The 15,561-nt window shown below is 58.1% G+C and overlaps 2 protein-coding genes across 3 annotated transcripts; both read left to right on the forward strand.

Moving 5' to 3' along the window:
- On the forward strand, positions 321-6,286 carry HMG20B (high mobility group 20B). Of its 2 annotated transcripts, none has more exons than XM_018050826.1 (10): positions 321-494; positions 775-830; positions 1,309-1,417; positions 1,891-2,112; positions 2,994-3,114; positions 3,475-3,521; positions 3,794-3,866; positions 4,105-4,320; positions 4,915-5,047; positions 5,587-6,286. In XM_018050826.1, exons 1-10 carry the CDS (start codon positions 333-335, stop codon positions 5,597-5,599), a joined length of 1,152 nt encoding a protein of 383 aa, XP_017906315.1. In that variant the 5' UTR covers positions 321-332; the 3' UTR covers positions 5,600-6,286. The 2 variants fall into 2 exon arrangements, with proteins under 2 accessions (XP_017906315.1, XP_017906316.1); XM_018050827.1 differs by having other exon boundaries at positions 1,909-2,112.
- Positions 9,266-12,670, forward strand: GIPC3 (GIPC PDZ domain containing family member 3). The gene is made up of 6 exons (XM_018050828.1): positions 9,266-9,532; positions 10,293-10,478; positions 10,629-10,809; positions 11,868-11,980; positions 12,265-12,346; positions 12,468-12,670. The coding sequence occupies exons 1-6, from the start codon at positions 9,290-9,292 to the stop codon at positions 12,617-12,619; spliced, it is 957 nt and encodes a 318-aa protein (XP_017906317.1). The 5' UTR covers positions 9,266-9,289; the 3' UTR covers positions 12,620-12,670.

Here is a 15,561-nt window from a genome sequence, read left to right on the forward strand (position 1 = left end):
AGGGATTGCTCCAAAAGACCTTAACCCCTTCCCTAGCAACCTACTACCGTCCCCATGACAACTAGGGCGGGGCCGGACTCAGCCTCATAGGTCTCCGGATCCTGCAGGGGCGGGGAGTCTCGCCTTCAGCAGGGGAGGAGGAGTCTGAGCCGCGCCTGCTGGCCCTTTAAGAGGCTCCACCCGGCGAAATCTGAAAACATCCTGATTGGTCCCGAGAGCGGCCGAGCACAGCCGAACTTGACGCGCCCGCCTGCAGCTTTCCCTACTTACCTCCCACGCGGCTCAGTGGCTACCGCAGCCAATCACCAACGGGCGCGCCGACCTTCATCTGCATGGTCACGCCCCAAGGGAGGGGTATACCCAATCCGATCGCTCGCCGAGTCGTTATTAGCATGTCGGGGGCGGTGCAGGGCGGAGCGGGCGGCAGGGGCGGGCTCCCGGCGGTTGGTTGGAGCGTCGTAGCAGCCGAGAGGTCCGGGAAAGTTTCTTTGGAGGTGAAAACAGCCGCGGAACTCGGGGCCCTGCGAGGAGGCGGGGGCGCGGGGATCCCAGGGCCGGGGCGGGGACCCTCCTGGGCCGGGAGGGTGCGGACCCAGGCCTCCTGGGGGGCGATCGCCCAACAAAGGATCCCTGGGGCGCCCGCCCCCGAGGGCCTCCCCGCCCCCGGTTCCGGCCCCCCCAGGCGCCCCGGACCTGGCATTACAGGGCTTCCCAGCTCAGCCCCGCCATCGCTGGCTTGGGCGACCCTCACTTGGCCACGCGTCTACGTTCCAGGTGCGGCCGGGAGTGGCCATGTCCCACGGCCCCAAGCAGCCCGGCGCGGCCTCCGCGTGAGTGCGACATCCCCTCCCCCTCAGCTCACTCGGGGCTGCAGCCACCCCGTCCCGTTGGAGCTTCTCGACCCCCGCGCCCAGGGTCTTGACTCCTCCGACTTGGAACAGGAGCCCCCCACTTGGGGGTTCCCACGGGCTTCCCCCAAACCTTCGTGCTCCAGTCCTTTTCAGGAGTGGCCTGCTGGCCTCCTCTAGTTCTCCTGCCCTAACCCCGGATCCTGACCTCCTCAGACCCCTGCTCTCAGAACTCAGGCCGCTAGCTGCCAGCGCTTTAGTCTTGGGGGAAGGGGTGGGTGACCCTGGCGTCCCGTAGCTCTAGTCTCTCCGAGGTCCCTTGTTGCTCCCCTAGTGCTCCAATCTCAACCTCCGTATCCTGACCCTCTCAGAGCCCTCTTCTGAGGACTCAGGCCCCTTGCTGCCAAATCCGTCGTCGAGGGTGGGGAGTGGGAGTGACCCTGGCTTCCCGTGGCTCCAGGCCGGCGAGCGCCAAGGCTCCAGGACAGCATGGGGGCTTCGTGGTGGCTGTCAAGCAAGAGCGCGGCGAGGGCCCGCGGGCCGGAGAGAAGGGGTCCCACGAAGAGGAGGTGAGAGTCCCTGCACTGCCGTGGCGGTAGCCCTTACCCTTGAAGCTCCGCCCCGAGCTAAATTTGAATTTGCTGTGGCTCCGCCCACAGTCCAGATTTCCCTGCCCAAGCTGAGGCCCGCCCCATGTCAGATACCACGCCCCCAAGAGCTCCACTGCCAGTCTAGGCCCCGCCCGCTACCCGGGGACTCTCTGCTAGTAAGGCACGCCCATACAGGGGACACGCCCACAACACAAGCCTACCCCATCCTTGGGTTAATGCTCTGTCTCCAGTACCTCTCTGATCCCTTTACCCATGGCCAGGGTAAACCTTAACCCCACTCTTAACCGCACTCTCCCAATTCTGAACCCTGACCAGGCCATACTTCCATACCTTCTGGGTCCCACCTCGTGGTTAGGCCCTGCCCAAGTCTTCCAGGGCCCCGCCCCTTCCCCTCTGTGCCCAGCCCCAGCCCTCCAGACCCCTCCCAACAGCGCGACTGGGTTCGGCAGCCGGTGAAGAAGCGCGGCTGGCCCAAGGGCAAGAAGCGGAAGAAGATCCTGCCGAATGGGCCCAAGGCACCTGTTACCGGCTACGTGCGTTTCCTGAACGAGCGGCGCGAGCAGATCCGGACGCGCCACCCGGACCTGCCCTTTCCCGAGATCACCAAGATGCTGGGCGCCGAGTGGAGCAAGCTGCAGCCGGCGGAGAAACAGGTGGGGACGGCCTGGGACCACTGACTGACCTGCCCTCACTCACACAGACATCCATCCTCCATCACTTACCCTCAAGAAACAGGTGTGGCAGGCCCTTCGTTCTGCCGGAAGGACTGACCACCCGTTAGCTCTCTCCAGCTTGTTGAAGAGAGGGGAGGGTGGCAGTTGGCTGGAATAGACATAAAAGTTAATAAACACCGTTATAAAAGAAGTCAGGGGTGGATGCTGGATTTTTGTTAGAGACCTTACAGTTTTAAAGTTCTGGTAATTAATTAAAATTTTGCAAAAACATCAAGGAAATGTAACAAAATCACCAGCAGCTTGCACCCTCTACATGGGATTTCAACAGGCAAAATGGGTTTCGGAGGGCAGGTCAGCCCAGAGGTGGGAGCCTGCAGACAGTCAGACACCAGGGAGTGGTTTAGAAAGGCTGGAATTGGGGTGAGGTAGTGAGGTCCGGGATTCTCCAGGCAAGAACACTGCAATGGGTTGCCATTTCCTTCTCCAATTCAGGAAAGTGAAAAGTGAAAGTGAAGATGCTCAGTCGTGTCCGACTCTTAGCAACCCCATGGACTGCAGCCTACCAGGCTCCTCCGTCCATGGGATTTTCCAGGCAAGAGTACTGGAGTGGGGTGCCATTGGGAGCTTGGTGGGCTGCTGTCTATGGGGTCGCACAGAGTCGGACACGACTGAAGCGACTTAGCAGCAGCAGCAGTGAGGTCTGGGAGTTGGGAGGTGGCCTGAGCAGCAGAGTGAAGGGCGAAGTTTTGTCTGGAGGGCAGCAGGGAGCTGTGGTAAAGTGTAGCACAGCGGGCTGAGTGATGGAGCCTGCGAGGCCTCCGCTGCCACTGGGCTGAGCCTTCTCTCCCTGACCCCACCAGCGGTACTTGGATGAGGCTGAACGGGAGAAGCAGCAGTATATGAAGGAGCTGAGGGCCTACCAGCAGTCAGAAGCCTACAAGATGTGTGCGGAGAAGATCCAGGAAAAGAAGATCAAGAAAGGTTCGAAGGGCCTCAGCCCCCAGGCAGCTGAGTGTTTACTCTGAGACAGGTGACCCAAGCCGATGCCCCCCCACCCCACCCCCTCCCAAAGGGTCTCTCACGGTCACCTGGGAACAAGGCACATGTAACCAGACAGTTGTGAGTGAACGGGGCGATCTGTACTGAGATGGGACACACATGGATATGAGTGTGGGGGGAGGGGCCCAGGAGGGGCCTTTGATCCAGGATGAGCAGGGCTTGGGGGGGGGTGGTGGTGGTGGTGGAAATAATGGCGTTCCAGGCAGAAGGGACAGCATGTGCAAAGCAGGGGGTCAAAGGAGACCTGGGAGACTGACCCTGCTCTCCTCCCTCCCCCACCAGAGGATTCCAGCTCTGGGCTCATGAATACCCTTTTGAATGGACACAAGGTAAGCGTCACTCCTCCAAGGAGAACACCTGGGCCAGAAAGGTCTGGAGTGTTTAAACCCCCGGGTGACCAAGGACCGTCGCTCATGGGGTGAAGTGAGCACCCTGTCCAGATGTGTGCGAGTGGAGGCGAGGCACTCACACAAATTGAGGGGGGGCAGTAAAATGGACTCTGACCCAGATAGCCTCAGCAGACCCTCCCAAGCTTAGGGGATGTCCCATAGGAGGGTTGACTGCCCCCCCGCAAAATTGCCACCTTGTCCTGTCGTCCCAGGGTGGGGACTGTGACGGCTTCTCGACTTTCGACGTCCCCATCTTCACTGAAGAGTTCTTGGACCAAAACAAAGGTGAGTGCTGACCAGCGGTTCTTGAAGCAAGCGTTGAACCAAGAGGGCATCGAGGCGGTAGGCAGTGGGTGTCTTCCTCTCTTGCCCTCGCAGCCCAGACTGCTGAGGTGTGGGGCTGGAGACAGAGCAGTGACGGAAGGCTTGGCGTGGGGCACAGCTCGGGGCAAAGCCGGCAGAGGGAAGACGGCGGAGGGATGGCGGGGAAGCGTCAGGCTCTGACCCGGCTCCCCGCCTGCAGCGCGAGAGGCGGAGCTGCGGCGCCTGCGGAAGATGAACGTGGCCTTCGAGGAGCAGAACGCGGTGCTGCAGAGGCACACGCAGAGCATGAGCAGCGCGCGCGAGCGTCTAGAGCAGGAGCTGGCGCTGGAGGAGCGGCGGACGCTGGCGCTGCAGCAGCAGCTCCAGGCGGTGCGCCAGGCGCTCACCGCCAGCTTCGCTTCGCTGCCAGTGCCAGGTTTGGAAGCCCCGCCCCCAACAACCTAGTCCCGCCCCGCCTACCCCGCGAGTCCCGCCCCCTCTGACCCCGCCCTCGACGACCTCGGGCTCTGCCCCGGCTTCCGCGAGTCCCGCCCCCTCTGACCCCGCCCGGCGAGTCCTCACTCTGGCATCGCTTCACCCCCAGTCGCTTCGCAAACCCCCTTCTCTGTCCGACCGATGCTCCCCTGCTGACCCTTACTCCCGGCTATCCCAAGCCCCCGCGGCCCCGTCCTCATTGAACGCTGCTCGTGCCAGCCCCGCCCACAGTGGCCCTCGCGCCCCGCCTCTCCCCTGGTCTAACTTCCGTGTTCATTCCTCGGCGGCTGATCTAGGCCAACTTCTCCCCTACCAGTCCCCGAATGCCCCCATCACGACCCCGCCCTCTCCATCTTCCATCTTCTGACCTCTGCCACAGCTGATCTTGATTTCCCCGGGTCCAGACGCCCTGACCGCGCGCACCTGACCCCGCTGACGCTCACCCATGGTCCCCTCCTCTTACCCCCACCTTCTGAAGTTTGTTTCCGTGGTGACCCCCTCATTGGGCTCTTCTGAGGGGTCCCTGTCTCCCCAGGCACCGGCGAAACGCCCACGCTCAGCACCCTGGACTTCTACATGGCCCGGCTGCACGGTGCCATCGAGCGCGACCCCGCCCAGCACGAGAAGCTTATCGTCCGCATCAAGGAGATCCTGGCCCAGGTCGCCAGGTGTGTACCCGGGCAGGTCTGCCCCCCCCTGTCCCATTCAGCCCACCTTGGGCTGCTTCGAGTGGGGACCACCTCAGGCTAGACGCGCCCTGGAGGAGCCTGGCTACATAAACCGGCTTTAGGTCTCCAGCGTGCTTTCTGGGGTCTGAGGCCGCTGCCGCCAAGTGGGATCTAGCTGCCAGATCTTATTCCGAGGCCACAGTGCTTGCAGAATCTACTAGGTGGGGCTGGTTTGATGTAGGTGGCTAATGGCCTAGCTCCTGGGGAGCCCTAATTCAGCCTGGTACTGTGTTAAATGCTGCTTGGGGGATCTTGGGGCCAGCACACCCCTGGCTCCGGGGACCCAGAGCTTCACCACAGCTTCTCCGTGGGCTTTTCTGGGTGGCTCCTAGCTGCCCAGGATAGGTGGGATCAACTCCAGGGCCCCCACCCTAGCATCTGAAGGAGCAGAGGAGGGTGGCCTCTGGGGTACCCCAGGATGGGGATGGGGGCTGAGACCTGATGTGTCCCCCATCAACTAATCTCTTCTTTTGTTACAGTGAGCATCTATGAGGGTGTTGGCCACCCCACGGATCCAGAGAAGACCAAGCTCTGGTCATGGCCCCTCCCCCAGTTGCACCCCCTGGAGGAGGGGTAGGGGGTTCCATCCTCTGGGGCCAGGCCTGATCCTGCACCTTGGGGGCTCTAGCCCCCCTAAAATTAAATTTCTACAGCATCCCTCTAGCTTTGAATCTCCCCCAGGTCCCCATCCCAGAAAACCCACCCACCGTGCACTGTGCACAGACTCCCAGGGCCCAGCCAGGCCTGTTGGCCTCACAGGTCACATCACACTACACAGACGTGGGAACACATGAGGGGCAATGTAACCCAGGACAGGAGGAAACCCACAGCTGCTCACAGCTGATGTGGGGAGAGTTACACACCCTACACCCACTCCCCAGGACCAGCTCCCAGACCCAGGGCAGACAAAACCCACATCCAATACACGGGGACTCCTGCCTGGCCAGTGTCACCCTAAGTACCCACACGGGCAGGCACCTTGCAGGGACACACTTTCACACTCCTGGCAGGGCCATCTATCTGTCACCCTCACATTCCTGCACCCCTGAATGGGGGGGCTGGCACCACCCCATGCTCATTCAGCTGAGGAACCACCGTGGAGGCAGTTGTTTTGCCACCACTCGATTTGGACTTCTTAAATAAAAATTAAAAAGGTGGAATTTGAATTTCAAACTTAAATGCGTATGTTTTTTTTTTTAAAGGGGAATGGGCCAGGATCCTCTGTTGGGATCCCAGGCCCACCTTCTCCAGCCCCTGGCAACCACTAGTCCACTTTCTGTCTCTGGATTTCCCCGTCCTAGACGTTTCATATAAATGGAATCACACACTGTGGGTCTTTTGTGTCTGGGTTTTCTCACTGAGTGTCATGTCCTCAGAGTCCATGTTGTAGAGTTTCTCAGTGCTTCAGTCCTTTTTCTGGCAGAGTGATATTCCATAGTGTGGATGGCCCATGTTTTGTGTACCCATTATTGGTTGATGGACACTTGGGTTGTTTCCACCTTTTGACTTTTGCGAATCATGCTGCTGAGAACACACACGTAAACTTTTGTTTGAACACCTGCTCTTATTCCTGGGTAGATCCCAAGAAGCAGACTTGCTGGGTCAGATGATAATCCTATGCTTAACTTACTGGGGAACGCTTTCAGAGACTTCAGCTTTTTATGGAATATTTGAGACACCCTAAAAATTCCAGAGATTTAATTTGACAAACACTGGTGTTATCAGTTGAATTTAGTCCCGCCCAAAGAAAATCTTGAAGCCCTAACCCCCAGAACCTCAGAATATGACCTTATTTGGCAATAGGGTCACTGAGGATATAATTAGTTAAGATGAGGTCATCTTGGAGTATGTGGGGGGGGGGGTGCCTCTAATCCAATGTGACTGGTGATCCTTATAAGAAGATAAAGATTTGGATATGGAGAAAGGAGACAGCCATGTGACAACAGGCAGACACTGGAGCAGAGCACACCCCCAAGGAAGGCCAAGGATGGTTAGCCACCAACAGAGGCTGGGAGTGGTGGTAGGGGGAGAGGATGCCACCCAAGGAGTCAGAGGAGCTTGGACTTGCTGACAAATTGATTTCTAGCCTTCAGAATCTTGAGAGAACAAATTTCTATTGTTTTTAAGCCTCCCAACTGGCGGTACTGTGTTATGGCTGCCCCAGGAGACTGGGAAAGATGGATATTGTCTCACACACACACACACAAAGTGTGTGCTTCCTCACCTCACCCCCTCCCTGGCATCATACCCTCATTGCAGGTTTGGAGCTTACCATTCCTGGTCAGGTCTTTATATAACCTTTAGCACTAAAGGATGTCTTTCCACAAGAATACCATTTTGATGGATTTTTTTTTTTTTTAGTTTGTTTTCTAAAGATTTGAAAATGTACAGTTCTGTGGTTTCTAGTATAATCACAAAGTTGTGCAACCGCCAGCACCACCTAATTACAGAATATTTCATCACCCCCCAAACAACATCCCCTTCCATTTTAGCTATCATTCCCCATCTTCCCCTCCCCCAGCCCCTGGCAACCACAAATCCGCTTTCTGTCTCCATGCATTGGCTGTTTTGGACACTTCATCTAAATGGCCCAGGCTATGTGGCCTGCAGTCTGGCTTCCTTCAATGAGCATCAGGTTTTCAAGGCTCATCTGTGTTACGGTGTGTATGCCGTTCTGCACGTTTTCAACCTTCAAGTAAATTTTCTCACCTTGTCCGAAGCCTTCTGCAACTTGCCTTTTCCAGCAATGCTTGGTTTCTGAGATTTTTCAGAGGCATGCTGCTGCTGCTGCTGCTGCTGCTAAGTCGCTTCAGTCGGGTCCAACTCTGTGTGACCCTATAGACGGCAGCCCACCAGGCTCCCCGTCCCTGGGATTCTCCAGGCAAGAACACTGGAGTGGGTTGCCATTTCCTTCTCCAATGCATGAAAGTGAAAAGTGAAAGTAAAGTCGCTCAGTCATGTTTGACTCTTAGCAACCCCATGGACTGCAGCCTACCAGGCTCCTTCGTCCATGGGATTTTCCAGGCAAGAGTACTGGAGTGGGGTGCCATCGCCTTCTCCGTTCTCTAGTGCAGGAAAGTGAAAAGTGAAAGTGAAGTCGCTCAGTCGTGTCTGACTCTTAGCGACCCCATGAACTGTAGCCCACCAGGCTCCTCCGTCCATGGGATTTTCCAGGCAAGAGTACTGGAGTGGGGTGCCGTTGCCTTCTCCGCTTCAGAGGCATAAGGCCCCCCTTTTGAACTGCTGTATGGCATTTCAGTGCTGTTTATCGAGCCAAAAGCAACATTCCTTTTGGTGATCCTGGGTCTCCAGGGGATTCTGAGAGAAACCTCCTAGTACCCAGAGCCTCCTCATCTGTAACCCAATGGGCTCAGAACTCCTGCCCTCTTCTCCTCCAGTTGAGGAGACTGAGGAAACACAGGATGAATAAATAAAATACCTGCCCTGCCAGGTCACACTCAGTGCTAGGGAGGAAAAAAAGCAGGGAAGAGAAATTGGGACCTGGTGAAGAGCTGACGTCTGAGCCAAGAGCTGAGGAGGCAAAGGAGTGAACCACTTGGAGATGTGAGAGACTTTCCAGGAGGGGGCACAGCCTGTGCAAAGGCCCTGGGGCAGGCCCAGGCCCTGTGTGTTGAATGAGCAGGGAGGATGCCCATGTGTCTGGAGCAGAGTGAGCCAGGAGAAAAGAGGGAGGAGAAGAGGGCAGGGATGGGTATGTGGCAGCTCGTGCAGGGCCTTGTGGGCAGAATAGAGGACTAGGGTTTACCCCAGGGGAGGTGGGAGCCCTGGAGGGCTGTGGGCAGGGGATGGACACGATGTAGCTCAGTTATGCCAGGGTAAGGGTTCTGCCCACCTCCGACGGTTGTTGCAAGGATTAAATGAGTGCGCCCAGCAGAGAGTGAGCGCTCTGGCACTGGCAGTTGCCCTATCCTTATTTGTGATCCTTATTTTTTTCCCCTGCTCCCCGGGGAGAGCACAGCTGGCCCTGGCAGGGCCAGGACACCTGGGGCCCACCCCCACATACACACTCCGCGGTGTCGCCTTCCCGGGAGGCTCGGGTTCCCGGATCCCCTTACCCCGGGAGGCTCGGCTGTCGCGCCCTGGGCCGGGGGAGGGGAGGCTGCAGGAAGCCGCGGATCCGGCGGCTGTGGCGGTGGCCCCGGTGACCGAGCTCTTCCTGCCATGGAGACCACAGCGGCCCGTGAGGCCCGGGGGGCCGAGGCTCAGCGCCTGCCCGCGCCCCCGCCCTCGCCCGCCGAGCCCCCGGCAGCGTCCCCGACCCCAGCCGCGCCCCGCGCCCGCCCGCGCCTCGTCTTCCGCACGCAGCTGGCGCACGGCAGCCCCACGGGCAAGATCGAGGGCTTCACCAACGTGCGCGAGCTCTACGCCAAGATCGCCGAGGCCTTCGGAATCGCGCCCACCGAGGTGAGGCCCGCGGACCCCAGCACCCGAGGCCCACTAGTCGACCGGGGATAGGGGTGAACCCTGGACTCTGGGACCAGGTCCCCAGATCCTCCATCTCCGGATGGAGGGGACCCTGTCTCCAGATCTCAGAGACTCACCTCTCAGATCCTGCGGTGCCCATAACCCGTGGACCCCCTTTGCATTCCCTGTGCAAAAAGGTGAGCAAGTCTTAGGGTTCGTGGATCCTTAGATCGTCCGGATAACACTGGGCTACCCAGCCAGGAGTGGACCCCAGCCCTCAGGGAAGCGCCTCTGGTTCCTGGGCGCAGCTGGGGACTGGGGTTCTAGGCAGCCCCCTGACAGGTGAGACGTCCGAGGTCGTGGGAGTCAGGGGCTGGGCCGCAAATGCGCCCCTCAACCCCCAGGGGGCGCCAGGAGATTTGGAACTAATTGCCTTTAAAAGATGGTCTGGGGTTGTCAGGTCACCAAAGGGTTAAAAGTGGAAGTCTGAGGGAGGATGGAAGAAGGGTGTCCATCTGTCCGCAGCCTCCTTCTCATCCTACTCCTCAGTCTGGGGGTCCCAGTCTCGCCTCCTAATCCATTCTGAGGATCCCATATTCTGCCCTTAACCATGACCACGATCTTGGGGAAGGCGGGGGTTTCATGATTTTGTGCTGCAGTTTCCCTATCAGGCCCCTGAGCCCATCCCCTGGTTGTTCTGTGCAGATGGTGGGGAATTAGGGCTGTCGTTAATTTGGGGCTCCCTCTCCTCTTGGGGCAGATCTTATTCTGCACCCTAAACAGCCACAAGGTGGACATGCAGAAACTCCTGGGCGGCCAGATAGGGTTGGAGGACTTTATCTTTGCCCATGTGCGAGGCGAGACCAAGGAGGTGGAGGTCACTAAGACGGAGGACGCCCTGGGACTGACCATCACGGACAACGGGGCCGGCTATGCCTTCATCAAGGTGCCCACTTTGGGGGCGGGGCAGGTGGCTTCCAGGGTGTACAGCGACCTGGGGTGAGCCTCTGCTCCTCTGTGGTGTGAATGGGCTCTGGGGACCCGAGTTGGGTGGCTGGATGGTGGGGTCCTGTGAATGACTCTGGGTCCCCCGCAGAGGATCAAGGAAGGCAGCATCATCAACCGAATCGAGGCAGTGTGTGTGGGAGACAGCATTGAGGCCATAAACGACCACTCGATCGTCGGCTGCCGCCACTACGAGGTGGCCAAGATGCTGCGTGAGCTGCCGAAGTCGCAGCCCTTCACCCTACGGCTGGTGCAACCCAAGAGAGCCTTCGGTGAGGGCCACCTGGGGCCTGGGGGACAGGCTGGGTGGGGTGAAGCTCTTTCACAAATGGGTTCTCTGGATATACGGAACAGCAAAGGGTCAGGGACAGGATGGAAGGTTCTAGATGCCCCTGGTAACAGGACAGAGACCTTCTGGCACTGTATGAGAAACAGGTGGGTTATTTCTACATTGTCATAGAGTCAGCGCAGGCATGGGGTCGGGGGAGGCCTGGGAAGAGTGAGAAAGGATAAGGAGCTGTCTGGATCTATTTTGTAACCTGACTGGCAGCTTTTAAAGTCCTGCTTTGAGTCTCTGGCGAGTTCTAGAGAGTGGCTTTCATAGGGAACTCTAGAATGGAGCTTTTCAAAGAGAAGTCTGTGACTGGTCCATGGGTGAGATAAGGAGGTCACCATGCGTGTGTGAGTGCTCAGTTGTTCACTCAGGTCCTACTCTTTGTGACCCCATGGACTGCAGTCTGCCAGGCTCCTCTGTCCATGGGATTCTTGAGGCAAGAACACTGGAGTGGGTTGCCACTTCCTACTTCAGGGCATCTTCCTGACCCAGGGATCGAACCCGTATCTCTTATGTCTTCTGCATTGGCTGGCAGATGCTTTATCATTCAGCCACCTGGGAAGCCCTCACGACTAGGTTGTGAAAGTGAAAGTGATAGTGTTAGCTGCTCAGTTGTGTTCCACACTTTGCGACCCCATGGTCTGTAGCCCGCCAGGCTCCTCTGTCCATGGGATTCTCCAGGCAAGAACACTGGCGTGGGTAGCGGGGAAGCTGTGACTAGATTAGGGAGAGCAAATTCTAGAGCAAGATGCTTTCTAGACTGGCCCTAAGGAGAATCTCGAGTAGTTTCTTCTAGGGAGAGTCATTTTGAGAGGAGGGAAATTTAAGGGAAGGAAGGATTCTCAGACAGGGTCTCTGAGGATTCATCCATGGAAATAAGGAGGACTTTTGGAGGATAGGAATGTTCTAGAAGGGCTCAGCTGGTGGCTTCTGAGTCTTTACAAAGATGTAGCTTCACCCAGAACACACGCACCTCCTCTACTCTGTCCCCTCCAGATATGATCGGCCAGAGGAGCCGGAGCAGCAAATACCCCATGGAAGCAAAAGTCAGCAGTGGGAGGGAGACCCTGCGGCTTCGGTCTGGAGGCGCCGCCACTGTGGAGGAAGTGGTGAGTGGAGGGGATGGGGGGCCTTCAGGGGCTCTTGCACACAGAGTTCTACCGCTGACGCCGACTCAGCATGACCCTGGGGAAGACCCTCTCCTTTACCCAGCCTCAGTTTCCCCATTTGCAGAATGGGTTCTTGTCAGGCAGGGCAGTAATGGCGGGACCAGAAGCATTTGACTCATGGAAGGTCCCAATCTGCTGTCACCAAAGGCATAGCGGCTTGGGGAGGGGGCTGGGCCGGAGGATCCCAGGCTTCTGACTCTCTACTTGGCCCCTCATGCTCCCAGCCCAGTGAATTTGAGGAGGAGGCATCTCGGAGGGTGGACGACCTGCTGGAGAGTTACATGGGCATTCGGGACCCAGAGCTGGGTAAGGGGCCAGGGTAAGCTGGGTGGACCCTGGGGGGAGGACAGCCCATGGGGAGGAGGCAGGGATCCCCCCCGAGCCCCAGGGAGAACCCTCACCCATTTCCCCTCTGCTTGGCCTGCAGCATCCACCATGGTGGAGACGTCCAAGAAGACAGTGAGCGTCCAGGAGTTTGCATGCCATTTAGACTCCGTCTTGGGCGAGTTCGCCTTCCCGGACGAGTTTGTGGTGGAGGTGTGGGCCGCCATCGGCGAGGCCAGGGAAGCCTGTGGCTAGTCTGCTCCAGTGCCAAGCGCAGCTCGGAGCCCAGCCCCCTGCCCCAGCCCTCCCAGTCAGTTTCCAAAGCCCAGCCCTACTCCAGAGTCCAGAAGCCCAGACCTGAGACCCAGCTCTGCTCTAGAACACAGCCCAGTTCAGAGACCAAGCCTAGATCTGAGCCTGAGTCCTGCTCTAGAGTCCAGCCCAGTTCAGGGACCAAGCTCAGATCTGTGACACAACCCAGATCGGAGCCCCAGCTCTGCTTTAGAGCCCAGCCCTGCTCAGAGACCAAGCCCAGATCAGAGCCCCAGCCCTACTCTAGAGCCCAGCCCAGCTCAGAGACCAAGCCCAGAACTGAGACTCAGACCTGTCCAGAGTCCAAATCCCCCTTTAGAACCCAGGTCAGTTCTGAGGCCCAGTTCATCACGAGAACCCCGTCCAGTTCTGAGATGCAATCCAGCTTCAGAACCCAGCTCAGTTCTAGAGCCCAGGATGGCTCTAGAGCCCAGAACAGCTCTGGGGCTAAGTGGAGCTCTGATGTGAAGTCAAGCTTTGGAACCCAAATAAATTTGAAGGCCCAGCCCAGCTTTGAAATCCAACCTGGTTCTGGAAGCCAGGCCAGCTTTATGACCAAGCCCTGCCATAAAACTCGATCCAACTCTGCAGTTCAAGATAGCTCCATGACTCAGCCGAACCTGGATACTCGATGTAGCTCAGGAACGCCAGTTAGTTCTGGAGCCCACGTGAGACTCAAGAGGCAGTCCAGCCCTAGAAGCCATTCCAGCTTAGCAGTCAAAGATGGTTCTGAAGTGCAACCCTGTTCCCGAACCCAGGCCAGCTCAGGAACCCAGATGCACACTTCAGTCCAGCCCAGGTCCAGACCCTATCTGCGTCCTAGGGCCCAGTCCAGCTCCAGTGATGAATCCAGCTCAGAGACTGAGCCCAGCTCTAGCCCCCAGCCTTGTGCAACAAGCAAACCTGTCTCCAGGATTCAGACAACCTCTGGACCCCCACCCATTTCTGGGGCAAGACCTGCCTCCAGAGCTCAGCCTGATGCTGAGCCCCATGCTCACTGCAGAGCACAGAGCAACTCTAGAATGCCATCTAGCTCTGGGACAAGGACAGATCTCCGGGCTTGGCCTCTTTCCAGAGTTCAGTCCACCTCCAGCACTCCACCCAGCTCCAGACCTCAGCTCGGTTCTAGAGCCCAGGCTGGCTCTGAAATCCCACCTGGCTCCAAAACACAGTCAACTGCTGAGACCCAGGTGCATTCCAGAATACAGCTAATGTCTGGAACCTGGTCAAGTCCTGGGACCCAGAAGGATGCAGACACAGACTTCAGCTCCACAGCTGTGTCAAACTCCAAGAGTAGGCCCAGTTCAAGGACCCAGCCCTGCCCAGGAGCTCAAAACACCTCTGAGGCTCAGCTCAGCTCAGAAAGCCTGACAAGTTCTAGAAACCAAATCCAGGCCACAACCCAGGGCAGCTCTGGGACTGAGCCAGACTTCAGGAAGCAGACCAGCTCTGGAACTCAGCTCATCTCTAGAACCCCTCCCAGCTCAGAGATGCAGATAAGTGCAGGAATGAAGCCCTGCTCTGGAGTCAAGCACAACTCCAAAACCCAACCCAGCTCCACAGTTCAGTTCAGGTCTGAGATGCAACCCAGCCATGAAACCTGGGGCAGTTCAAGAGTACAGCTCAGCTCTGGATCCGAAACCGGCTCCAGAACCCAGACCAGTTCTGGAACCCAGCTGAGCCCTGAGATTCAGCCCAGCTCTAGGACCTAGACCAGTGGAAGAACTCAGCCCAGCTCTGGAGTCCAGCTCAGCTCCAGAACACAGCCTGCTTCTGGATGCCAACCTGGCTCTAGAACCCAGACCAGTTCTGGAACCCAGCTCAGTCCTGAGACCCAGCCCAGCTCTGGGACCCAGACCAGTACAAGAACTCAGCTCAGCTCTGGAGTCCAGTTCAGCTCCAGAATCCAGTGCAGCTCTAGAATTCAGTTCAGCTCTGAGACTCAGGCCAGCTCTGAAACCCAGACCACTTCAAACACTCAGCACAGCTCTGGAGTCCACCTTAGTTCCAGAACTGAATCTGATTCTGAAACTAGAAGCCAGACCAGCCCAAGAATCCAGCTCAGCTCTAGAAAGGGGCCCTGCCCACAGACCCCAGGCCTTGACCCCAAAACCCAGCCCGATCCCACCCCTTATGCCCGACCTCAACACCTAGGCCCACCACCCAGAGCCCCGACTCCAGGTCCTAGCCAAATCTCTTGCCCCCAGCCCCAGCCCCATGATCTGGTACGAGAAACCCTGCCCGACCCTGGCCCTGGCCGAAGCCCCTCAACTTCTCCCCTGGCCCCACACCCACAGTTCCCCTTAACCCCCCAGAAACCAGCCCTTTCCCCCAAGCCCCAGCTGGGACCCCAGAAGTCTACCCCACCCACCAAATCTGTCATCCCTAGTTTTGCCCCCAGGGTGGCCCTCCTTCGTTCTCAGCCCCTTGAACCCTCATTTGAGGGGCCTGCCCCCTCCTCCATGCTCAGGGAGTCTGGGTTACCTCCACGGGAGTCAGAACTCCTAACCCACCATGGAGGGCAGTAGCTTGGGCGTGACATAGTTGGGGCCCCCATGGCCCCCATCCTGCTCCTCCTGCTCCTCCCTGCCTGGGTTGCCTAGAAGTAGCAGGTGACCTCATTCCACACCCACCCCTATCCCCGCAAGTGGGGTGGGGCAGGTGAGGAAGGGAGGGTGGAAACAGCTGATCCTAGGTCTATGGGAGGGCAGTGGGGTAGGGGAGGGCAGGGGAGGCAAGAGGCAGTTTCCTTCTCATGTACCTTGAGGGCTCATGGGGAATAAAGGCATAAAGGCACCTCCCACCCCTGCAGCCTGATGTGTTATTTTGGCGAGTATTTGGGGGAGAGCAGAGGAAGAGGGGCTGACACGAAAACACTAGATGCT

This window comes from Capra hircus, chromosome 7 (genome assembly GCF_001704415.2).
Source record: "Capra hircus breed San Clemente chromosome 7, ASM170441v1, whole genome shotgun sequence".
NCBI lineage: Eukaryota > Metazoa > Chordata > Mammalia > Artiodactyla > Bovidae > Capra > Capra hircus.